At 36.6% G+C, this 27,399-nt stretch overlaps 1 protein-coding gene across 1 annotated transcript in view; it reads left to right on the top strand.

Annotated features, from left to right (window-relative positions):
- LOC150095192 (peroxisomal N(1)-acetyl-spermine/spermidine oxidase-like) overlaps nucleotides 1-27,399 on the top strand; it is a 230,595-nt gene that overhangs the window by 191,364 nt on the left and 11,832 nt on the right. Inside the window, exon 6 of the mRNA XM_090410552.1 lies at nucleotides 2,844-2,956. Within this exon, the coding sequence (XP_090266678.1) occupies nucleotides 2,844-2,956 (113 nt within the window). The remainder of the gene's footprint in view (nucleotides 1-2,843; nucleotides 2,957-27,399) is intronic.

Here is a 27,399-nt window from a genome sequence, read left to right on the forward strand (position 1 = left end):
ATATCTATTAAATACAAATTTGTATGTTGGTAATGCATAATGTATTAAACATTGTACATTAATTAATAACATTAAGATATTAATATTATGAAACTTCATTCTGTGCATGTGGAAATTGTCAGTTGATTCATTACCATAATAATGATAAAGAAGAGTTTGACATCGACTTTATATCTAGATTTGTTGTACATGTGGGGGGATACATAACTGGTGAGTCCTTTGCTTTTGAGTTCACCCTTTATGCACTTGTATGCACCTATAACAGCTCTTCTCCCATTTTCTAAGCATTATACAGATTGAGGGATGGGGGTGGGTCGGAGAAAGGTTCCCAAAAATTAAGCCTTTTTAATATAGCATTCTTTTTTGTTTTCATTATCAATATGTAAACTTTGCAGTACTGGATTAAATAATAAATGAATAGACTGTAAATGTTTTGCCTAAGAAAAATTTGTGTGATCTACTGTATTTTAAATTTCTGTAGGAAATGGATTCTTCTGCCCAGTCAGTATGACTGCATTTTAAAGTTAATACATACACTTAATGTGTATTGTTTGAAGCAAAATATATTTAAAAAAATAAAGAGATTGGCACTAAGATCCAAAGAAAATCCTAGGGAATTTTTTAGCTATATGGCCAGTAGGAGGAGAAATGATTGCGTAAGAATAACATTGCGAGATAAAAATGGGAATAGAGTGACTGATATAGAGGACATAGTGGAATTGTTCAGTGAACACTTTATTGGAGTATTTCATCCTGGAGGAGTAAATTTTAATACTAGAGGGATAGAGCAGGTTCGAGGTTTAGAAGTGCAGGAGGAGAGTGTGTTCCAAATACTGAGTGCTCTGGATGTCAGTAAAGCTGTGGGACTGGGTGGTATTTCACCACGGGTTTTGAGAGAATGTGCTAAAGAACTGACAGCCCCGTTGACCTGGCTATGGGAAAGGTACCCAATGAATGGAAGGAAGGTAAGATAGTGCCATTGCATAAGGGTGGTAGCAGACTTGAAGTGTCTAATTATAGGCCAGTTTGTGTGTCATCAGTAGTTAAGGTCTTGGAGAAATTAGTGAAGGACTATATACAGCATTGAGCAGAAGAGGATAATGTTATCTGTGAAAATCAACATGGATTTGTTAAGGGGCGCTGTTGCTTTAATAATATGATTGCCTTTTGTAATAAAGTAATGAGCAGTTGATGAGGGAAAGGCATATATCTTTTTGGATTTTGCAAAGGCATTTCACAGGATGCCACATGATAAGCTGATATTTAAGTTGCAGCACATGGGTTTAAATATTGGGTTAGTCAACTGGATTCAGGATTTGCTGTCTGATAGTATCAGAGCGTTGTGTATGGTGGGACAGTTTCAAGGAAGCAGAAGGTTACAAGTGAAGTTCCACAGGGTTCAGTACTAGGACCTGTATTGGCCAACCTTTATATCAATGACATTGTCAATGAATTGCAAGGGGATATTCAGTTGTTTGCTGATGATGTGAAAGTGGGAAAGGTTATCAGTAATAGTGCAAATGTGGCAATCCTGCAAGAGGATTTGAATAAACTAGACAGATGGACAAATGAATGGGGGGAGTGTTGGTTTAATGCAGCAAAATGTAAAGTCTTGAAGTTTGGGATACATCGATGGGAGGCTGCATACTCGATTGGAGGAGCTGTACTCGATGAAGTAGGGGAGATGAGATCTGGGGGTGATGATTGATAGAAAACTGAAATTCAGGGAGCATATTGCAAAGGTGGTGAAGATTGCTGCAATACTGAGAAGAATGCTGACCTGTAGAGATAAGAGTTATCATTCCATTGTATAAGACCCTGATCAGACCAAACGTAGACTATTGTTCTCAAATTTGTTCCCCAGGTTTTGAAGGGGATAAATTAACTGTGGAAAGAGTACAGAGGCAGATAACAAAGATGGTTTCAGGACTGTAGAATATCAGTTATGAAGATCGGCTGAGGGAATGTGGACTGCAGAGTTTGGTTAGAAGGAAAGGTGATATGATCGAGACTTTTAAACTGTTGAGAGGCAGTTACAGGGTGGACACTGTGGAGTTCTTTTGCTTGGTGGAACAGTGGGAAGGAGTAATGACAAAGGGGCCATCCCTGGAAGTTACGAAAGGAATCTGTGAGCAAGAGGATGAGGAGTGGTTTCTTTGCATGGAGGGTGGTTGAACCATGGAATGCATTGCCTGAGAGAGTGGTGAGAGCAAGAATGGTCAATGAGTTCAAGGAGTGGTGTGATAGACTTTGTGTTTCCTAAGAAGGACCTCCCCCATGATGAGTCTCTTGACTCCATGGAGTCCTGAATAATAATATCTGTATGATATGATCAGACTTAATGCATACATTATTACATGAATCAATTTTACTTGTGAATATGGAACCATGTATATATATGCCTGCCTAGATGACAAATGACTCTGCTCCAAGGACAATTTTTTTTTTGTCTGAGATCTTTGTGAATGTTTCAGTGTAGGGTGATATTTACTGCATTATTATGTAGCCATTATCATATCCATTTTTCTCGTGGAAAAATGACAAAATATCTGGAATAAGTACAAAGTACAAAGAATAGCTGGAAAAATATAATATCCATTGTACACTAATGCACTTGGACTTGCCAATCTTTAGTGGAAATAACTATCATTAAAAAAAAAAAGCAAAAAACTTTGTCTGCAATATTCATGGCAAAATGTTGATGAAAATTAGGCATTTTATGCTTCCTGTTTTTTAAATCAATTATTTTATCAAAATGATTTATTAATGCTAAATTAATATTCATATACTCTTTTTAAAACTTTTTTTTAAAAAAGTCTTTTGAATTCTTTTTTAACCTGCAGTATCCTGCTTTGTTGTTTGCTGGTGAAGCAACTCATCCGTTCTTTTTTGCAACTGTTCATGGGGCCTATGCTTCAGGTATAAGGGAAGCTAAAAGAATAATTGCATTTTGCAGGTATTATATTTGTAATATTCGAATAAAATTGTCTGTGTATAGAAATCTGCATTATGGTCATCTCTCAATTATCTCTTCAAATAACCAAAATCTCTGTTAACTAGCTCTTGAATAGTTGAGCATCTTCTGGTACAGTGTAATCCACAAATAACTGCACATTGTATATGATAATTGAGAGCTTGCTATGTGTACCAAAAAAAGAAAGTATGTTTTAATTTGTGTTCCTTGGGTCTGTCTTCTAACATTGACTGACACAGAGTTTAAGACTGCTTAAATATCACTACATAAGTTGACATACTTAGAAAACATGGAAACTTAACTAATATGGAATAAATTTATTAGCTGTAAAATTTTCAAATGTGTATCTTAGGCATCCTCAATACATTGAAAATGGAACATAAAATGATTCTTTAATTGCAATTTTATATTGTGTTCCAAGTTCAACCTCCTGAGAATGCCTATAATACATAGGTGAAAAGTTTTATAATAGATTTATAATCTAATAGATTTATTGCAGATAAGTTTAAGTTGCCATGCTTAATTTTTATAAGAGTTTAAGACCTGGTGACTTTTTGTAATCATCATAGTTTGATAATATGTAAATTGGGATGAGTACAAAATGACTTGATAAATTTTTCCATCAGGTATTGGCAGAAATTAGATGCACAGTTCCTTGTTTGTACAAAACTGGATGGGGAGGAGGGTCATTGCTGAAGTTCTGCACACCACACTTCTGTTGTTAAACCAAGCATTTGTTCAACATACAAAATACATTTACATGATCTCATTATTTGAATTCTGCCTTATTAGTGCTGTCTAATGTTTGGATACTTTGTATGTTTCTGTCAGCAAACTTTTTGTTGATAACTTTTTTTATATAACAAGCATTTTTGATAATAAGCAGTTGGTAACTCTGGTTACCAGTCCACTGCAATTCAACACAGGTTTCATATAAAGCATACTGGATCTGTTAGGTTTTTTCCCCATGTAAAGTTTCAGTTTTGATGCACACAAATGCTGGTCATTACATGATATTCAACCTTAGATTCCTCCTTGATGTCTTATTTTGCAGAACAGGAGTACCAGAAATAGAAAAAGAGCACATGATCTTTTTACTCAGCATGTGGCTTACAACTGATGCAAAGGCAGAAATTATTTTGTGTCATCCACTAACCACACATACAGTGTCCAGATCTTTTGAAATGATCCTTTTAAATTTCCCTTTAGCCAGGAATAGATCACATGCATATCATAAGTACTGATCTTCATATGTGTACATCCTTTTTTACATCATCATCATCATAATGCCAATTACAGATATAGACCATTTTGGTCTGTTCCAGTCTTGTTATGAAAAATTGAATGAAAAAATAAGAGTGGGGAGTGTGAAAGGCTTGAATAATTGTGAAATTTTCGAAGGTTGTCTTGATTGGGAGGATGAATGATGAGCAAGAGTGGCTAATTTGCAGAGAGAGATAGATGAGCTGAAAGAGGAGGTAAAATGTCTCGGGAATGAGATGAGAAGTATGAAAGATGAGATAAGGCAGATCAGAGTAGGAGTGAGAGAGAATTATGGGAATGATAGAAGAGGAGAGAATAGAAACAGTAGAAAAGAGGGAATGAGAGAGAGTCATAGTAGTGATAGAAGAGGAGAGAATGGAAACAGTCAGAGAGAGGGAATGAGAAGAATGCGAGGAAGTACTGCCACGTATAGTGATGCCAGGACAGCAAGTAAGTAGGGGAACACAGAGAGAAAGAGGAGGGAGAGAGAGAGAGAGTGTGTGTGAGGGGCGCAGGTGAGCACTCAAGGAACAGAGTGGTAAGAGGTATGATGTATGGAGACTCGATGATCCGTGGTGTGCAAGATGGGATGCCAGAGGAGTGTTTGCCTGGAGTAACGATAAAAAGTGTGGCTATGGCAATTAAGTAGGGGTGAAAAAGTGGATGAGATGATTGTGATGTGGGCATGAATGACTTGAGAGGCAGTGTACATTGGGTGGCAAGAGATCTGAGATTCATGCTTGAAGCTGTACAAAAGAAAACACAGAGAGGAAAGAGTGTGTGTGTGTGTGTGTTACCCAGGTATGATAATTACGAGCTGTAATAATGAATAGCATAATAGCCAGAATGTTTCAGAAGAAAGGATTGGAATATGTGGATACTTGGAGGTCATTTGAGGACATAAAGGAGCTGTATGCGAGAGACACTTGCGTTTGAATGAGGAAGGACGTAGGCATCTTGAGAAATTGCTGTTTTCTGAACAAGTCAGTGAATGCAGGGGAAGCTAGAATTCCCAGAGTGAATGGTATCAGGGATAGCCTCTTATGGGAATGGGTGCCTGGGGGAAGGGGATAATGATAGGTATAGAAACAGTGATATTTTTATGCTTTATACCTGGGGTCTCTAAACTACGGCCTGCAGGTCAGATGCGGTCCGTGATATGATTTTATCCGGCCTGCCAATTGGCGGGCTGGATAAAACACCCCGTGTTTTTTTTTTTTTTAACGAGAATCCGTAAAAAAAAAAACACGGGGTGTTGATAGATTTCAAATGCATTAATTAAAATTGTGTTCAAAATATATTCCAGAATAGCAAAAAGTAACCATAATCCAAGATACGGTCTTTCTGACTTTAAAGGCCGGTTAAAATGGATTAACAAAGAAAAAAAATTTAAAAGAATTCAAAACGAAATAAAAAAGGTTACATCCGAATAAACTTTTTTATCAACAAAAAAAATTATGTCGCTTGAAATAAGAACACTTAAAAACGTATCTTTGCGAACAAACCTTTTCCCGAATGAAATATATCAAGTCAAAATACAGGGCAAATTTATCTCATGAACATTTGAAATCGCTACTTGTAATGAGCACTTCAAAATTTGAACCTGAGTTTAATAAGATTTTAAAAACACAAACACAGTTACATCATTCACATTAATGGTTTTATTATAATTTGTGATAAAAATATGAGAATTTGCTGATAGTGTTCATTGCCATTAATATACGATAATTTAATCTCACATACTCTGTAATCAGTTTTTATCTACTTTCAATAAAACTCATATATCTAGTTCTAGAGTTTTTTTATTACTATGACCCGCTGAACAGTGCTGAAATACCCAATGTGGCCCTCACGGCAAAAAGTTTGGAGACCACTGCTTTATGCTAATGCCAGGAGTATCCGGAATAAAGGAGATGAATTGGTGGTTCTGATAGCATCAGCCTGGCCAAAGATTATTGGGATCTCTGAGACATGGCTGATGGAAGATGATATAATAACAGGAGAGAGTGACCATGTGGTTTTGACTTGGAAGATGAATAGACATGCAGAAGTATCAAAGAAAAGGGAATGTATGTGGAATTATAAGCAGGTGATTATAATAGTCTTAGATATCAACTTGGGGAAGTTCCATGGAAGGCAGAATTGGAAAGCCGGGATATCATTCGTGCTTGGGAAATTGGGGAGTTCTTTCGCGTGTTGAAACAGCAGGAAGGAGCAATGACAAGGGGCTATCCCTGGAAGTTGCAAAAGGAAGCTGTGAGCAAGAGGGTGAAGAGTGGTTTATTTGCATGGAAGGAGGTTGAACCGTTGAATGTATTGCCTGAGAGAGTGGTGAGAGCAAGAACGGTCACTGAGTTCAAGGAGTTGTATGATAGACTGTGTTTCCTAGGAAGGACCTCCCATGAATAGTCTTTTGACTCCATGGAGGCCTGAATAATAATAATTATTATTATTATTTAAATTGTACATGTTTTTGGTTATAAAATGTTACAAAATATAAGACTTATTATTAAATTGACCATATATTTAAAACGTACTTCTGTTCATACAAATCTAATTAATTCCCTCAGTTCAACAGAGCTACAGTACGTGAATAATCATATTATGCATTTACATGTAACGCGTGTTCATGATGCTGAGTAGATATGTCACGCGAACGTTTTACCTTAGCTACCTAACAGGTACTAACGGTTCTTTGTATTCTTAAACCTTTTGCATTTACCATTTTTTGAACTTGAGAAAGCTAGTCAGTTTCTAGCGAAACCGGTAGGCAATTTGTACGAACAGAAGTACGTTTTAAATATATGGTCAATTTAATAATAAGTCTTATATTTTGTAACATTTTATGACCAAAAACATGTACAATTTAAATAGTCTAATGAAACACAAAGTACGGTGCCTAGAAAAGGAAAAATGCAAAAAGGCCAAGCTATTGAACCACTTAACTTTCCTAACAGGGTGCAGGGATTTCTCTATCATCACTAAATTCCTTATAATCAAAGGACATATTTAATCCATACAAGCCAAAAGAATTTACCACAGGACGTCATTGACACTACTCAGAGAAAGAATCGAACACATCAGGTACGATTTGAATATAAGTGATATTAATTGCCGCAACTATTTCGATGACATTTCCAATAGTCTAGATTATACGACCTGGAATTATATAGACCACATGATAGAACAGAGCTACGAGAAAACTTTCCAGTTCAATAAAGCCAAACAAATTAGAAAATTTAATGAACTGTACAAGAAAAAACACCAGACACACAAAGGCCTCCCAGTTAACAAAGTGATTTTCAACTACTTGTCGAATCACTGCCTTTCGAAATATGAATCAGAGATTCTAAAGAAAGGCTTTAACTTTTCAATCACTCCTAATTACATACCAAAAATGGACTTTATGTGCGGAATTGAAAAAAAGTCTCTACCCACTATCACAAGGTGTAGCCAACGTTATTAGATTCAAAAGCACTATCGTCCTAGCAACAGCAAAACAAACACAACTGAATACCACTCCATATGATAGGAAAGCTATTCAGAACTTGAGGAAGAACAAAGAAATAATAATAACGAAAGCAGACAAGGGGAATGCCACCGTTATCTTTAACTCAGACTATTTTAAGAAGATAAATGACTTACTATCTGACAGTTCCACGTACAAAATCCTCAACAGAGATCCTACCATGAAGAACCACAATGAGACAAACTTCCTGATCCGTAACATGAATACTTGGCCTGAAGAACTAAAACGAAAACTTAAATCCTCACATCCCATTACTCCTAGACTGTATGGGGCGCCTAAAGTGCATAAAGAAGAAGTGCCACTTCGTCCGATTGTGGATGGCAGGTCCTCCCCAATGTACCTATTGGCTAAGCACCTAACGAACTTACTTAAGGGAAAAATTAGACAAACAGAGTCCTACTTAAAAAATTCTCAACACTTTGTGGACAAACTAAAAAACATTAAAATAACACAAACAGACATAATGGCCAGTCTAGACGTAGTGTCCTTGTTCACGAATGTACCAGTAGAAGAAGTAATGAACATTATCAAAAATCTCTTTCCTGCATATATTACAAAGATGTTCAAGCATTGCCTACAATCAAATTTTTTCAAAGTTAACAAGTTATACAAACAATTAGAAGGCCTAGCCATTGGCAGCCCTCTGTCGCCACCATGTGCAGACCTTTTCATGGAGAAATTTGAAGATGAAATCTTCACCAGCATTACTCCTAAACCTTCTATATGGTGGAGATATGTGGAGGATATCTTCATCATATGGAAGGACAACTTAGAAAACCTACATATGTTTGTTAATAGAATCAATGCACTCCACAATAAAATAAAATTTACTCTAGAAGTAGAAAATAACGAACAGCTACATTTCTTGGACTTACTAATAAAAAAATAAAAAGACAAGGTAACAGTAATCAAACTGTCAATTTACAAAAAACCAACGGACACTGGACGATATCTACATTACTCTTCAAACCATCATAGGTCACAGAAACATAGCATCATCCACATGTTGAGAAATCAAGCTAGAAAATTTATCTCTGATGAGGAAGAAGTTCAAGCAGAACTGTCTAAAATAGCTACAACACTATCACAAAATGGTTATCCTCGAAACATCATAAACAAATTTCTATACAAAGATAACCAACAAGAAAGAACAGTCTCCCAGCAAATTTCAACAGCAGTCATCCCCTTTATAGGTTCAACTTCCACAAAAATTGCGAGATTGTTAAAGACCCAGTGCTTTTGAATCTAATATAGTTGGCTACACCTTGTGGTAGTGGTCTGCACATGGTGGCGACAGGGCTGCCCATGGCTAGGCCTTCTAATTGTTTGTATAACTTGTTAACTTTGAAAAAATTTGATTGTAGGCAATGCTTGAACATCTTTGTAATATCTGCAGGAAAGAGATCTTTGATAATGTTCATTACTTCTTCTACTGGTACATTTGTGAACAAGGACACTACGTCTAGACTGGCCATTATGTCTGTTTGTGTTATTTTAACGTTTTTTAGTTTGTCCACAAAGTGTTGAGAATTTTTTAAGTAGGACTATGTTTGTCTAATTTTTCCCTTAAGTAAATTTGCTAGGTGCTTAGCCAATAGGTACATTGGGGAGGACCTGCCATCCACAATCGAACGAAGTGGCACTTCTTCTTTATGCACTTTAGGTGCCCCATACAGTCTAGGAGTAATGGGATGTGAGGATTTAAGTTTTCGTTTTAGTTCTTCAGGCCAAGTATTCATGTTACGGATCAGGAAGTTTGTCTCATTGTGGTTCTTCATGGTAGGATCTCTGTTGAGGATTTTGTACGTGGAACTGTCAGATAGTAAGTCGTTTATCTTCTTAAAATAGTTTTTTGAGTAAAAGATAATGGTGGCATTCCCCTTGTCTGCTTTCGTTATTATTATTTCTTTGTTCTTCCTCAAGTTCCGAATAGCTTTCCTATCATATGGAGTGGTATTCAGTTGTGTTTGTTTTGCTGTTACTAGGATGATAGTGCTTTTGAATCTAATAACATTGACTACACCTTGTGATAGTGGGTAGAGACTTTTTTCAATTCCACACATAAAGTCCATTTTTGGTATGTAATTAGGAGTGATTGAAAAGTTAAAGCCTTTCTTTAGAATCTCTGATTCATGTTTTGAAAGGCAGTGATTCGACAAGTTGAAAATCACTTTGTTAACTGGGAGGCCTTTGTGTGTCTGGTATTTTTTTCTTGTACAGTTCATTAAATTTTCTAATTTGTTTGGCTTTATTGAACTGGAAAGTTTTCTCGTAGCTCTGTTCTATCATGTGGTCTATATAATTCCAGGTCGTATAATCTAGACTATTGGAAATGTCATCGAAATAGTTGCGGCAATTAATATCACTTATATTCAAATCGTACCTGATGTGTTCGATTCTTTCTCTGGGTAGTGCCAATGACGTCCTGTGGTAAATTCTTTTGGCTTGTATGGATTGAATATGTCCTTTGATTATAAGGAATTTAGGGATGATAGAGAAATCCCTGCACCTTTTTAGGAAAGTTAAGTGGTTCAATAAAGAATAGTTTAAAGAAGCAGCAGTTGTGCTACATATAGGCAGTAACCTAAACAGAAATCAGGGGGACCATACTGAACGATGCTTGGAAAAATCTAATTAATTCCCTCAGTTCAACAGAGCTACAATACGCGAATAATCATATTACGCGTTTACATGTAACGCGTGTTCATGATGCTGAGTAGATATGTCACACGAATGTTTTACATTAGCTACCTAACAGGTACTAACAGTTCTTTGTATTCTTAAACCTTTTTGCATTTACCATTTTTTGTATTGTGCAAGCCTTGAGAAAACTAGTCAGTTTCTAGTGAAACCGGTAGGCAATTTGTACGAACAGAAGTACGTTTTAAATATATGGTCAATTTAATAATAAGTCTTATATTTTATTATTATTATTATCCATCTAATATCCTCTTATGAAGTCTACCCATCCTTCTCTTTCCAATTGGTTTATATTTTATTATTTGTTTAGGATATTGGGTGTTGGCCATTTAGCTGACATGTTCTATCCAATTTTGTTTGTAATTGTTTTGTTTTATTCTGTTGATTTTATTTTTAGTTCTTTTAAACTATCTTTGTTCCTTTTTTTTTTTGTCTAATAATGTGTATTTTGCAGTTCTCATGAATCTCATTTCACTTGTTTTTATTATTTTTTCACTTGTTCTTGGGAAATTTTGCTCAAATTTCACTGCCATATAATAATGCAAGCGTCCATGCAGTTAGCTGCTCTGCAACTATATGTCTGGGAAAGCAGTGTCCTGTGTTCTCAGACATAACCAAGTTAGCCGGTCTTCGGTATGGACTACAGAGTTTTTCTCCCCACTTTATCTGGGGGTTTTCCTGCCGCAAAGCAGACAAACCGGTTTTAAGAACAAAATGCTTCACACAGACAATTACACATGGTTGAGCGTGGGGGTAACGACCTCACCTCGTAGTGAGTTATGAAACCCAAAAATGGGAGGCTATGGCTCTACATGGGGTTGTAGTGCCAAAGAAGAAGATAATAATGTGAGCACTGCTAAAGTATAGTATATTTTCAAGCGTGTTTCTGTTTGAGCAATATTACTTTTTTTCCCTTTTCACAGTTTAGTGAATTTGAAGTTAAGGCTGTTTATATTTGACCATCTTTGAAAGCAGCACTAGTAGAGATATCTATTATTGTCTGAAGAGCTAGATATTATCAAAGATAAGGGAAGGTAGAGCAGTGATCTTTTTTTAGCCAGAAACATAATACTGTTAATAATTCATTCATTTCTGTTCATTCCTATTCATTTAGGAGCTAAAAGGTAAGTTATTTTTGAAAAGAACCGATGATATTTTATTCATTTTTGACTGGATTATGATATTTATGAGTATTTACACATTTGTAAGAGTAATTTTCCTGATTGATCTAAGAGCTGTTATTATAACTTAATATGCACATATGGGGTGAGGACTGAGAAGTTTTGCTAAACACCTAGAATAAAAATATTTTCTGATGAGACTTTTTTCTCAGAGGATTGCAAATGATGCAGCAGTGTATAACACTGTAACGCCACGACAAGTCCAGAAAATTGATATCATAACCCAAATTGAATGCAGATCAGATCTGCTATATCTCCTGGTACATTTCTTATTCCTTTTTCAAAGTGCAGCATTACTATTAAATTGCAAATTACCACCAAAAAACCTACAAAAAACAGAATTCGCAGTCCTTAATAAACTCAAATCAGACAAAAACATAGCCATAATAAAAGCAGGCAAAGGCAGTGCACCAGTGATTTTAAACTCAGAATATTATAACAACAAAATGAAAAGCCTTCTTGAAGATTTCGATACCTACACAGCATTAGACAGAGATCCCACTTGGTGAACTCGCAACAAAACCAATGAACTTATTAAGATTATACCAAATTGATATGCGGAACGCAAAAGAAATCTACAATGCAAACACCCACCGGTGCCTAGAATATGTGGAGTTCCTAAAATTCATAAAAAAGAGATACCACTAAGACCGATAGTGGACGGAAGGGACTCTCCTACCTCAAATCTGGCTAAATGCCTTACAAACTTGATTTTTACCACATATAGGAAAAACACCATCATTCATTAAGAACAGCACAGACTTCATCTGTGCTGTTCTTAATGGTTACACATAGATCCTTCAGACATATAGCGAGTTTAGATGTAGTCAGCCTTTTCACAAAGTTTCCAAAAAATGAAACAGTAAACATCCCAGAAAATCTCTTCCCACCAGACATTGTACAGCTCTACAAACATTGCATAAAAAACATGTTCTTTCTTTCCCAAGACAAACTCTGGGAACAAAAAAGGACTAGCAATGGGTTCACCCATCTCACCTGCTCTAGCAAACCTCTACATGGAAAATTTTGAAAATAATGCTTTACAAAACTGGCACAAAAAAAACCAAAAATATGGCTCTGCTATGTGGACAATATCTTCATCATTTGGCCAGGAACAGCACTAGAACTGACTACATTTCAAGACTATCTTAATAACTTACATCCTAACATAAAATTCACTCTGGAACTAGAAGAAAATAATAAAAAACTTCCTTTCCTAGACATCCTTATAGAAATAAATGAAAGAAAAAACAGATTATCATTCTTCATCTATAGAAAACCAACAAACACAGGAAGATTTCTGCACGCTACTTCACATCACCACCCCAAGCAAAAAATAGGCATAATAAAAACTTAATGTTTAAAGCATACAACATCCCCAGTACAGAAGAAAAATGGAAAGAAGAAATACAATACTTAATACAAATCCTACAACTGAAGGTTTCAATACTAAGTTAATTAAAAAAAAATTCTCAATACAACACCTGCAATAAACTTAAATAAACAAGATTTCAAGAATGCAGTCACCCTTCCTTATATCAATAACAGATAAATTAGCCAAACTTCTCTACAAATAGAACATAAAAGTGACTTTCCTGCCACTTGAAAAAATATCAAGATCTTTTTGAAACCTCCACATCACCCAATGAAAAAACCAGGGGTTTATAATATTCACTGTTCCTGTGGCATCTGCTGTGTGGACCAGACTGAGAGATCAGGAGAAATCCATATGAGCGAACATCAAAAGGACATACAAAATAAGAGAGAACATAAATCAGGATTGGCATTTCACACAACCTCTACTGGTCATGATGTACTCTGGGATAGAACAAACATGTCCTATATAGATAAGAATTGTTTCACAAGAAAATTCAAAGAGGCAGCAAATATGATTAAAATTCCTATGCAGTGCAACACCATGTTCCAACATAAAAATGTGCACAAATTCACATGGAGAGAAGAGGCTAGGAATAAGAAAAGTCTCATTGACTATGTTATTGATGATAGTGATGTTTTCTCTCTGGTGCAGGACACCAGAGTGTACAGAGGATTTGAAATTGGAAGTGATCACTATTTAGTCTTGAGCAGGATAAAATTGAATTTCATATTGAAAAGAATAACATGTAAGAAAGTTTTAAAGCGAATAAAAGTTGAGCAGCTCTCAGATGTGAACTGTAGGCTAAAATACAGAAAGATTATTGAAAAGAAAACGAAAGAGTTTGAGAACAGGAATCAAACCTTGGAGATTCAGTGGCAAACTCTGAAGAAAACATTGATTGATTCTGCCAGAGAGGCATGTGGTGAGGTTGTGTGCAAGGATAAAAAAATCAAAACTTCCTGGTGGACACAGGAAGTTAAACAGGCAGTGAAGGAAAAGAAGAAAGCATATCAAAAGTTCCTGACAAATAAGTCAGCTTTTACTCTTACAGAATACAGAGACAAATGTAAGAAAGCTAAACAGTGTATAAAACTAGCTAAACAAAAGTCATGGGAGGACTTTGGCAAGAATATAGAAAATAAATATCAAGAAGGTGTCAAAATATTCTGGAGGTTGTTGAAGAAGCTTAGGAATGGAGGAAAGATTGCTGTTGAGAAGAATTGTGGATGAAAAAAACGGTTGAGAAGAATTGTGGATGAAAAGCTTGGTGAAGAACAAGCTGGATTCAGGCCAAATAGAGGCTGTCAGAATCAGATCTTCACTTTACAACAAATAGTTGAGAAAGCATTGGGATATAACAAAGATCTGTATTTAAGTTTTGTCAATCTGGAAAAGGCATATGACAAGGTCCCCAGAGAGAGAAGCAATATGCTACAGGTATATGGTGTCAATGGGCCATTATATCAAGCAGTACTTAGTCTTTATTTGAGTTGTAAGTCAGCAGTTAGAATTGAAGGAAGTACAGGAAGATGGTTTAATGTTAAATCTGGTGTGAGACAAGGATGTACATTATCCCCTCTGTTATTCATTATCTATATGGATCACATTATGAAGGAAAGTGGTATTAAACCTGATATCAAATTTGGAGATGTTAATGTCAGCTCTTTGCTTTATGCGGATGATGTTATACTTCTAAATAAATCCGCTACAAGTCTGCAAGATTCTCTGACTAAATTCAATTGCTGTTGTAATAGATATGGTATGAAGGTCAGCAATAAAAAGACAAAGACAATGAAAATAGGCAGAATCATTGAAAATGTCAACTGTGTTGTGAATGGAGAACCTGTGGAACAAGTAAAACATTTCAGCTACTTAGGCACGATTTTTACTGAAGATGGTAAATTAAATATAGAAATAGACAACAGAATCAGCAAAGCTGGCATGGTGGGAAGTCAATTGAATAAATTCATATGGAATAAGAGAGAAATTAGTCGGAACACTAAATTAACTGTATACAAGACAGTGTTCAAACCAGTTTTAACTTATGGATCTGAGAGCTGGGTCAGAAGTAAAACACTTGACCAAAGACAAGAGACCGCAGATATGAGAGTCCTGAGAAAGATTTGAGGTGTGAACAGATGGCATCAAAAGCAATATCATATTAAAAATGAGGATATTAGGAAAGAACTTGACATTGTCAGCATCCAGGAATGCATTAGCAGAGCTAATCTCAGGTGGTATGATCACTTAAATAGAATGGGAGAGGAAAGATTAGCAAAACAAGTGTCCTCTGCCAGGTTGGCAGGAAAACGACCCAGAGGAAGACCAAGATATAGGTGGATTGATACGATACAAAGTGCTTTAGACGATAGAAATATAAGATCTGATAATGTTGGAGTCTTGACAAGTAACAGACTGATTTGGAGGAAAATTGTAGATAGGAAGTTAGTAATGATGTAATTTTTTCATGTAGTACTGCCATATCCTGTACACCCCTTGAGGGTACATGGCAGGAATTTGATGATGATGCAGTGCAACAAAAACCAAGGTTTGATTTTAAATCAAGTTTGGTCATCGTTTATTAAAAATTTACCAATTTCAGACCTTGGACAGAGTAAGCGTGAACTATAGAATGTGACAACAAATAGCATTGTCTCCAGCTAACATGCATTAACAGTTGTATAGATCTGTTATTTGGTTTTTGACGAACTGTTTTGATGTACACAATACCAACAAATGAACCAATTTTTGTAATTTCTAGTAGTTTGTGCTTTAAACTTTTAGTTCTCTTTACCCCTGAAGACGTTAGTCTGATGACTAACGAAACTTGTTGGGTGTTGTTTTTAGTACTTCTTTAGTTTTAAAAACACTATTCACAAAACTGGAATAATTATTGCACTTCTTAACCACAGAAACCTCCACAGGAATTAAGTGTATAACACTTCATGGGGAATATGTAGAATAATGTGTAAGTTGCATGGTTCTTCCTCAATTCCTTCATGGTGATTAATAGAACTTCTCAGCCCCTCCCTCATTATTTGTTATGGTGCTGATTCATTGTGAAACAGAACAATGGTTGGGGAGTTCAACATGTAAGATTTGCTGCAGTCTGTGTAAAATATATTTATTTTGTAGGGTGGAAAGATCTGTAGGAAGTGAGGGAAAGTGATGAGTGCATGTGTATGTCAGAATCATTTTGAGAGCTAAAGTTAGAAGTGTGGGGAGAGTAAGAAGAATGAGAACAGAGAGTTGAACAATGACAAGCAAGAAAATGTGAGTGCTAATGTTGGCAAGTTGTTATTATTATCCAGGCCTCTATGGAGTCAAAAGACTCATCATGGGATGTTTTTAGGAAACACAAAGTTTATCATATCATTCCTTGAACCCATTGACCGATCCCACTCCACTCTCTCAGGCAATGCATTCCATGGTTCAACCACCCTCCACGCAAAGAAACCACTCCTCACCCTCTTGCGCACAGCCACCTTTCATAACTTCTGGGGATGGCCCCTTGTCATCGCTCATATCCCATCGTTCCACCAAGTGAAAGAACTCTCCAATGTCTATCCTGTAACTGTCTCTCAACAGTTTAAAAGTCTCGATCATATCACCTCTCCTTCTTCTATCCACCAAACTCTGCAGTCCACATTCCCTCAGTCGATCCTCATACTCATATTGTACAGTCCTGAAACCATCTTTGTTATCTGCCCCTGTACCCTTTCCACAGTCAATTTATCCCCTTCAAATCCTGGGGACCAAATCTGAGAACAATAGTCTAAGTGTGGTCTGATCAGGATCTTATACAACGGAATGATAACTCTTTTATCTCTGCAGGTCAGCGTCCTTCTCAGTAATGCAGCAATCCTCTGGGTTACCCTCACCACCTTTGCAATATGCTCCATGAATTTCAGTTTTCTATCAATCATCACCCCCATATCGCTTGTCTCCCCCTACCTCCTCCAGTACAGCTCCTCCAATCGCGTAAAATGGGGGTGGCATTTGAGGATGTGTAAAGTGAGATTGATGGAAAAGACTTATGTGTGGTTTTCATATTAATGGATTTGCATAGTAGGCCAACTGGCAGGAACAGGGAGCTCTATATTCACCAGGAACTGAGAAAGGAAGGCATTGGTCTTTATTGGAGCAGATAAGGATGTAGTTCAAGTGGAGGCTTAAAAGTAGAGATTGTATTTTTCAAGACACTGGCTATTTTTGCTAATGTGACTTGGACATGGGAGATGGTGATAGCATTATTAAAATCCTTATGAATAGAAGGCCGTGGATTAAGAGCCCGTGGAAGGATTGATTGTTGATACTGTGGGAACTTTAGCTATTAGATAGGAAGGTGTGAGGTATGAGTTCTGTTGCAGGAGATGCCTCATGGGAACAAAGGTTATAGTCTCTATTGCAGGTGTTTCCAAACTTAATGTACATACCTCCCATAAAAATCCAAACATTAAAAACAGATATTGAAAACAATACAATCAATTTTTTTTACTAAAGATATAAAAAATAATGTTCAAATGAAACAAAAAGAATTATTTATCCTAAAGAATTATAAAATAATTATAATTTTTCATAACTGCCTTTAATGAGATGGATATTGCTGCTTTTGAAGTTAGGACAGAAAATCCAGGAACAGTATTACGCAAATATCATGTCAGGCATCTAATCAATTGCTAACCATTGTCTTTATAGTGACTAGTGTTGAAAATTAAGATTCATGTACGTGGGTGGTCTGAAAAGTTCTCGGCCTCGACCATAAATGGCAACACTTTCGGCAAGATTTTTTTTTCTAAGTTGGTACATCTGTCATAAGCATCCATATGAAATTGGAAGTCATCTATTAAGTATTTTTTTTTTATATACAGCTGTTGGAAGCCAAAGTGCTGTCTGTATCCCTTGAAATGGATAAATTGAGTATTGTGCAGTTATAAAATTCTTTGTAAAAGAAGATTTAACGTCAAAAGAAATTCATTCAAAGTTCATAAAAGTTTATGGACTCTTCTCCTTCGTTTTCGACAATTAAGAAATGGGCTGCCAAGTTTCAATGCAGCCATACCAGCCTTGAAGATGATCCATGTTGAAGGATGTCCAAAAAGTTTAACAACACCAGAAATCATCAATCAGTGCATGATATGGCATTGGATGACCGACGAGTCAAAGTGCGCAAAATTACTGAGACTATAAGCATTTCAAAAGAACGTGTAGGGTACATTTTGCATGAAGAATTGCAAATGAAAAAGCTTTGCACAAGATGGGTGCCATGCAGATCAAAAACTCTTTCGCATCGAAATCTCTGAACAGTGCTTGGAGCATGCATTTTAACAAGAATAAAATTGATTTTGTGCGTCGATTTATTACTATGGATGAGACTTGGATTCACCATTACACACCAGAATCCAAACAGCAGTCAAAACATTGGACAGAAGCCGGTTTTTCAGCACCAAACAAGACAAGGTCACGGCATCTGTGTTTTGGGATGCTAAAGGCATTTTGTTTGTTAATTATCTTGAAAAGGTTTATTATTTATCTTGAAACAATAACCAGGGAATATTATTCTGATCTTTTAACCAGACTAGATGAAAAAATTTGGGAGAAAAGACCCGATCAAAAGAAGAAAAAAAATCATCTTTCATCAGGACAATGCATCTGCCCATAAAGGTGTTTTGGCAATGGGAAAATTAAGAGATCTGCACTATGAATTGTTGGAACATCCACCCTATTCCCCAGATTTGGCTCCCTCTGACTTCTATCTCTTCCCCAAACTAAAAATCTCCTTGCTGGCCAGCATTTTTCTTCGAATCAAGAGGTGATTGCAACTGTAAAGGAGTATTTTGCAGATCTTACTGAGAACCACTACACTGATGGGATAATGATACTGGAGCATTGCTGGAATAAATGTATTAGTCTTAAGGGAGATTATGTTGAAAAATAAAAATAATTTTGAAATTATAAATTCGTGTTTTCATTGTTAGGCAGAGAACTTTTCAGACCACCCACATAAATAGGTTGTAACAAATTGGATTAAGACTAAAAGATCATTACTTGTCAAAACTGGGTATGCAGCCATTTAGGAACACCAGAATTCATCAAGATTTTGTTTAATAAAATTTTGCCTTAGCAAAGATTTACTCTGTAGTTTCAGATCATCATGAGAGTGTGGTGGTGGAGTACTGCTTATTATAAGTGACGAACTATGTCCTAAAAGAGTGCAGACTTCGGAAGGCAGTGGCACTAATGATTTTGAAAGCATATGGTGTGAGGTATAGGTGGGCAAGACAGGATATTTAGTGGGGGTGTTGCTACAGACCCAGGAGCACAGAGGGTGGAGACCAGGAAATGTTTAGACAGTTGAGTTTGGCAAGTGCAAGAAGAATGATTATGGGAGATTTTAACTACAGTAGTATAAATTGGGGAGAGGAAGATGCATGTAGCAATAAGGAAATGGAATTTCTAAAATTCTTGATGGACAAGTGTCTTAGGCAAGTTGTAATAGAGGGAACAAAAGGTTCAAGAGTTTTGGATTTGGTTATAGCATCTGAAGAGTTGATAATAACTGAGATGATATCTCTCCCACCAGTTGGAGAGAGTGACCATATGGTTTTGACTTGGAAAATGAATAGACATGCAGGAGTATCAAAGAGATGGGAATATATGTGGAATTATAAGGCAGGTGATTATAATAGTCTAAGACATCAACTTGGGGAAGTTTCATGGAGGGAGGAATTGGAAGGCCGGGATATCATTAGTGCATGGGAAATTATGAAAGAATATTTGTTAGCGGCAATGGTAAGTTGTATACCATGAGTGAACAAGCAGACACAATTTGGAGTCAAGTGGATGACAAACAATATTAAACAGGAATTGCATGGAAAAACGAGGCTATGGAAGAGATATAAGGAGACAGGTGAAGAGAAGATGCATGAAGAGTATAAGACACAGGCCAGAAGAGTGACTAGTATGGTAAGGAAGACAAAAGTAGAATATGAGAGAAGATTGGCCCTAAGATCCAAAGAAAATCATAGGGAATATTTTAGATATGTGGCCAGTAGGAGGAGAAATAACTGTGGAAGAATGATATTGTGGGATAAAAATGGGAATAGTGACTGATGCACAGGACATAGTGGAATTGTTCAATGAACACTTTATTGGAGTATTTCATCCTGGAGGAGTCAGTTTTAATGCTAGAGGGTTTGGGCAGGTTCTAGGTACAGGAGGAGAGTGTGTTTCAAATATTGAGTACTCTGGATGTCAGTAAAGCTGGGGGACTGGATGGTATTTCACCACGAGTTTTGAGAGAATGTGCTAGGGAACTGACAGTGCCTTTGACTTGGCTTTTCAATGAAAGTCTGGCTGCAGGAAAGGTGCCCATGGAATGGAAGGAAGGTAAGATAGTGCCTTTGCATAAGTGCAGTAGCAGACTGGAAGTGTCTAATTATAGGCCAGTTTGTGTGTCATCAGTAGTTGTTTAGTTCTTGGAGAAAGTAGTGAGGGACCGTATACAACATTGGCCAGATGAGGGTAATGTTATCTGTGAGAGTCAACATGGATTTGTGAAAGGGTGCTCTTGTTTTAGCAAAATGCTAGCCTTTTATAATAAAGTTACAAGAGCATTAGATGAGGGAAAGGCATATACTGCAATTTTCTTAGACTTAGTGAAGGCATTTGACAGGGTGCCACATGATAAGCTGATACTTAAGTTGCAGCACATGGGTCTGGATGTCAGATTAGTCAACTGGATTCAGGATTGGCTGTCTGATAGGTATCAGAGTAATTGTGTATGGTGGACAGTTTCAAGGAGGCAAAGGGTTACAAGTGGGGTCCCAGTGCTCAGTACTGGGACCTATATTGCTTAACCTTTTTATCAATGACATTGTCAGTGGATTGCAAGGGGATATTCAGTTGTTTGCAGATGATGCGAAGCTGGGAAGGATTATTAGTAATAGTCCAGATGCGGCAGCCCTGCAAGAGGATTATTATTAGACCATTATTGGGAAACATCGATGGGACACTGCATACTCTATGGGAGGAGTTATACTGGAGGAAGTGGGGGGGGGACAAGAGATCTGGGGTAGAAACCTGAAATTTAGAGGAATGTTGCAAAGGTGGTGAAGGTAGCACAGAGGATTGCTGCAATAATGAGAAGGATGCTGACCTGCAGAGATAAAGCAGTTATCATTCCGTTGTATAAGACCCTGATCAGACCACACTTGGACTATTGTTCTCAGATTTGGTCCCCAGGATTTGAAGGGGATAAATTAACTGTGGAAAGGGTACAAAGGCGGATAACAAAGATGGTTTCAGCACTGTACAATGATAGTTATGAGGATCGGCTTAGGGAATGTGGACTGCAGAGTTTGGTGAATAGAAGGAGAGGTGATATGATTGAGAGAGGTGGTTATAGGGTTTACACTGGGGAGTTCTTTTGCTTGGTTGAACAGCGGGAAGGAGTGATGACAAGTGGCCATCCCTGGAAGTTACGAAAGGAAACTGAGCAAGAGGGTGAGGAGTGGTTTCTTTTCATGGAGGGTGGTTGAACCATGGAATGTATTGCCTGATGGAGTGGTGAGAGTGAGAACGATCAATGAGTTTAAGGAGTGGTATGATAAACTTGTTGTTTCTTAGGGGGGGGGACCTCCCATATGAGTCTTGATAGACTTTGTTTCTTTGGAAGGACCTCCCACGAGAGTCTTTTGACTCCATGGAGGCCTGAATAATAATAATAATAATAATAATAATAATAATAATAATAATCCTTCTTATCAGCATCATCCATCAAATCCAAATTGATTTGATTTCTAGGTATACGACTTCAACAAGATGTAAGCAAAAGAAGGTGTAAGCAAAAGCAGTGTTGTGCCTCTACCACCACCATGTTAATCACTTGAAACTAGTATTTTGGGAAAGTTGAAGTTATTGTAACAATGTACAACTAAAAGTTTCTTCAGTCTCCCCTGGACTCTGTCTATACCTCCCCAAGGGAGGTATCCCTAACAATTTGGGTACCCCTGCTCTATTGGTTATTGTTTTAAATCATGCCATATTATTTGCAGGGTGGGGGGGGATTTGTGAATGTATCTATGTATCTGCATGTGTAAGTGAATTTCCTGGATACTGAAAAGAACAGGTTACCATTAGGTAGGCATGTTACTAAGGTGATATGCCTATCTTATTATTAGTTTATTATTATTATTAGACCATTATTAGTTTCCTTTCCTATTTACATTGGATTCTAGAGTTAGGATTATTTAGGACACATTACACATGGCTTAGACACATTACACAGAGACAAGAGTAATGTGTCTAGGCCATGAGGTTAAATAGAGAGCACCTCATTGAGAGGGGCTAAGTGAAGAGCTTTTTTCAAAATCTTCCATGAAAAAATTGGGAATGGGTTTTAGGTTCTCCAAGACCTATAATAGATGTTACTTATTCACCCTGCTATATTTAAGTAAGTTGTATATCCAGGGATTAGAGGGTGGGTGGGGGGAAATGGAATGGTAATAGTAATCGTGAAGCTCTGGTGATTACTATACTGTTATCTTTGCATAGTTTCTTGAGGACAATGAGTTGGCAGGATGATGGATTTCATTTAGGAGGCAAAGATCTAGAAAGAATGATGGTAACATCAAGCCTAATGTTGTTAGCTATTTCTAGATTTCTAATCGAGAAACACTATAAAGAAACACAACAAGTTATGGATTCCACTTTCAGTGTTGAATATTAGGTTTCTTGCAGACTGGTTTCAGTGCAACGACAAAATTGTGGTTGAGACTTAGGCTGCTGTGGCATCGTTAAGCATTTTTAACAACACATATGAAGATGATGAACTTGAGGCACAGATTTAGAATCAAAGACTTATGCATTTCAATGTGTTTATTTTTAAGAATTATTTCTGAACAGAGGCTTCTGAAATATCAGATACGGAGTTCAGTGTTGGAATATCTGAGAGCTTGGCTCTAATGAGCTGATGGCTGCATTGGTAGCAGTGAGGACAGTGCATGTAGCAGCAATCTGTTCCCATGGTAGAGCAAAACTGCATGTTTGTAGATAGTTTTTTTTGTTTTTTTAAATTTAAACTTAATTTTAAATTTGATGCAGATGGGTAATATTCCAGTATCCAGACATCTTCAAAGAAAGGCCAGCTCGTTTAATTGTCTAGGCAAGTGATGGCGAACCTTTTTACCCGGGTGTGTCAAACATCTTCTCTTTTTAAATACTGACGTTGTTAATGTGCCACTTGCATACATGCATTATAAATTTAACTACTTAATCATAGATGGTGACTTATACATATCATGTTAGGCTATTTATTTAATAGGACATTGATATACAATCTATGAATTCATATTATACAATTAATTTAATAAACTAAAATTACTGAAATTAGTTTTTTCATCAGAATACCAATATTTTTCAACATCCAAGGTGTGTCACCTGAAACCCTCAAGTGTGTCAGTGCTGACACGCGTGTCATATGTTCGCCATCACTGGTCTAGGCAATTGAAGTTTCAACTAACCATAGTGTTTTGCCTTGTGTTCACCATGAATAATCCAGTTAACATTCACTTAAATGACACCTTTTTAAAAAAAAAAAGTTTTTCCTCCTGATATCACAGATCTCTTTTCCTTGCTATCTATTTTGGTCCAGACGCATTAGATTCTTTCTTCTGCAATGTCAATAGTCCTAAACACAGAATCCAATGTATAATGGAAAAGGGAACTAATAATAGTCTGGGCTTTCTAGACACTTTGGTAACATGCTTACCTGACAGTAACCTGCCCTTTTCAGTATACAAGAAATACAGGCAGATACATTCACAAACTTTCCCATCACTCTTCCCCCCCCACCCCCTTAACAATATGGTATGATTAAAATGCTAACCAATAGTGCCTATAACCTTTATTCTAATAAGGCTTCTCTTGCAGTAGAACTCAGTCCTTATACACCACACTTTCCTATCTAATGGCTAAAGTTCTCACAGTATCAAAAAAAAAAATCAATCCTTCTCCCAGTCCATGACCCTTTATTTATAAGGATCTTAATAATGCTATCACCATCACCTATATTCAAGTCACATCAAAAAAAAATAACCAGAATCTTAAAGAAATACAACCTCTGCATAGCTTTCAAGTCTCATACTTGAAACTGTCTACCCTTATCTGCTCCACTAAGGACCAGTTTCCTCCTCTCTCAATATCTGGTGTATATATTCTTGTAAATTGGCCTATTATATGTAGACAGGAAGATCATCTACCATCCACATAGAGGAACATAAAAAATTAATCTGCAGTCATGTCTATGATCATTTGGGCCTTGCAGATCATGCTCCATCACTGTAAATTTAGAAGAGGAAGACTGTTTTTAGAATCTGCGGCTGCTCTCAAAAATCAGCGTAATTTGAATAAATATGGTTGCATAAAACTTCCCAAAAAATGAGAAGCACTAATGCTTTAAGATCATGGTTTACAGCCTAGCCTTCAACCATTTTCCACAGAGGGTGTCCCACCTAGTTAGGACTATTTTGTCATGTTTCACTTAGTTTTGTGTGTGTTATGTCTTGTATTGTACTCCCTGAGGATGTCTATGTGACCGAGAAGAAATATTGGAAGAATTAAATATTATTTGTAATCCTTTCTCAGTACTGTTTCTCTCCATTAAACCTCTAGCATGTGTTTCTCATAGCACTTAAGCCTAAACACATGGAATAGGATGGGAGTGAAGTATTTTGCTGATGATAGTAGATGAATTAAAGCCAAAAATAGAAGTACATCAGGAGAATGGCAATGCACAGGGCAATTGATTTGGGGCTATCCGGTGTTGAGACAGGCCAAGAAGATGAAATATATATAGTCAGTTGCTGCTATAGGCCATTTGATGTATTAGAGAATAATGTCATACAATGGCAAATTAGCACAGCAAATGCAGAGCAGATATTTATTATAGGAGACCCTTGGACAGCATGTAATGGAGAGGATTTGAAGTTTGATTTGAGAGTGCTGGATTTGGTGATAGCTTCAAAGAATTTGGTTGTAACCAAGGTTCCCCAACATTCCTCCTGATTTGAGAGAGTGATCATGCAGTCTTGACTTGGATTACCAGAATGCAAAGTTTTCAGTTAAGAAGGGATATATGTGAATTACATTGACAAACTGAAGAGTCAGAGCAAATCCATAAGAATAAGAGCATAAGAATTTAAAGGGGTAAGATATTAACAGTGCATATTTGAAGGAAAGCAGTGCACTGTATACCCAGTCAAGAGGGTAAACTAGGTAGGAGTTGGATGAATAGCATCATTAAGTGGGAATTGCAGAAGTAATTCTCAGTTGTCAAGTATATATAGAGAGAAAGATGATCAGCATGCTCATGAACAATACGTGGCACAGTCAAAAAGGTTGTCCACATGGTAAGGAAGCCAAAAGCAGATTATGAGAGGAATATATCCAACAAGCCAAAGAAAATCTCAAAGAACTGGGATTTTCTGGCTTGCTTGAATCTCTTTTAGAGATTTCATAATTTCTTGGATTTTCTTTGCTCTATGACAAGTAAAAGGAACAATGACTAACGAGTGTTGATAGTAAGGAGGCAACAGAAACAAATGATATAGTTCACTTACTGAGTGATCATTTTGCAGGACAAGTGGAGATATTACAGTACCAGATGTGACATTGACTGACTGATATTGAGGATAGATGAATTGGAGTTACATATGATATTATAAAACTTTAATGCAAATACAGCATGTGATTAGATGGAATATCAGCTTGAGCATTTGAGACTATGCAAGGGAATTGCAGTTCTTCTGATAAAGTTGTTTTAGCCTCAATTCTAAGAAGGCTAAGGAATGGAAAAGGGTCAAAATAGTTCCATTGCATAAAAAAAGTTCCAAGATGGGCAGCAAATTATGGGCCAATCAGTATCTCAGGAGTAGTAGTTAAGTTATTGGAGAAATTGGTAAATGACAGAATTCAGGATTATTATAGACAGGAATTAAGGGGCGGTATAGGTTTGTGGTGGGTAGGTCTTGCCAAAATGCTTGTTTCGCAAGGACATGTGACATGGTAGCATATTCACCTTTGCTGCATAAATTGGAGCAAGTCATTTCCTAATTCAAATGTATATGTTAAACAGCAGCAGACTAAGTACTGAGCACTGCAATACACCATCATCAAGCTATTTCTGCACTCAGCTTCCCTGTACACCATTCTTTGACATAAGAAATGATTTAAGGTGAAATATTCAGCATTTTCAATGTTGTGAAGCTAGGAAGGTAAGTCAGTGAAAATAGTGTAGATATACTGCAGATGACTTAAATAGACTGGCTATATGGGAAAAGGATCATACAAGATAATGCACTTTAGGATGCAGAGTTCAGAAGCTGTGAACTACATTGGCAAACTAAACTGCTTGAAATTTAAGGTGGGGGATTTGGGAGTTCAAGTTTACAGAGCATATTGCAAAGATAGTCAAAATAGCACATTGGATTACTTGGTTGTTGAACACTGATATAGAAGTTATTATTACCATTTATAAGGTTTTAATATGGTCACATCTGGACCACTGTGCACATATCTGGTTGCATGTCCATGGGGATGAGAAAGTGGTGGAGAGAATTCAGAGGTAAGTGACCAAGATCATGTCAAGTGTGTGGAATGCTCCCTATTAAATACATTGAAGGTCTTTGAGTTACAATGTTTAGTTGATATGTGAAAAAAAAATTATAGAAACATAGAAGTTATTAAAGAGATTTTATATGAATGACACCAGAGACTTTACAATATATGGCAGGAAGGTAAAAAACAAAAAATACATTGAAGGTCTTTGAGTTACAATGTTTAGTTGATATGTGAAAAAAAAATGATAGAAACATAGAAGTTATTAAAGAGATTTTATATGAATGACACCAGAGACTTTACAATATATGGCAGGAAGGTAAAAAACAAAAAAACACCCATGTAAGAGTGTTTAACAAGGGTTGGAACTAGCTTTATTGCTTGTCCCAACCCTTCCAGTCCAATCCAGTCCATTCCTACCCTACTTGGAGGGTAGGAATGGATTGGATCGTTTGCCATATTTCATTCTTTTATTCAAGATTTTACTGTAAATTTTGTAACTTGTATTTGATAAACTTATTCCTCTGTAATTTCCACAATCATATCTGTCTCCTTTCTTAAATATAGATATAACCTTAGCTTTTGACCAGTCTGATGGAACCTTACATTTTCTCCAAAAGTTAATTTTAAGAATCTGGAAATACCATATTTCCAAAGCTCTGTATTTATGCCATTTAATCCAATTTATTTTCTATTTTTTGATAACTTTTATTGCTTTTAGTTCTAATCTAATTGGTTCTATATCAATACTGATTTC

This window comes from Typopeltis vanoorti, chromosome 20 (assembly GCF_054136105.1).
Source record: "Typopeltis vanoorti isolate ZY-2024b chromosome 20, IOZ_Tvanoo_1.0, whole genome shotgun sequence".
NCBI classification, from domain to species: domain Eukaryota; kingdom Metazoa; phylum Arthropoda; class Arachnida; order Uropygi; family Thelyphonidae; genus Typopeltis; species Typopeltis vanoorti.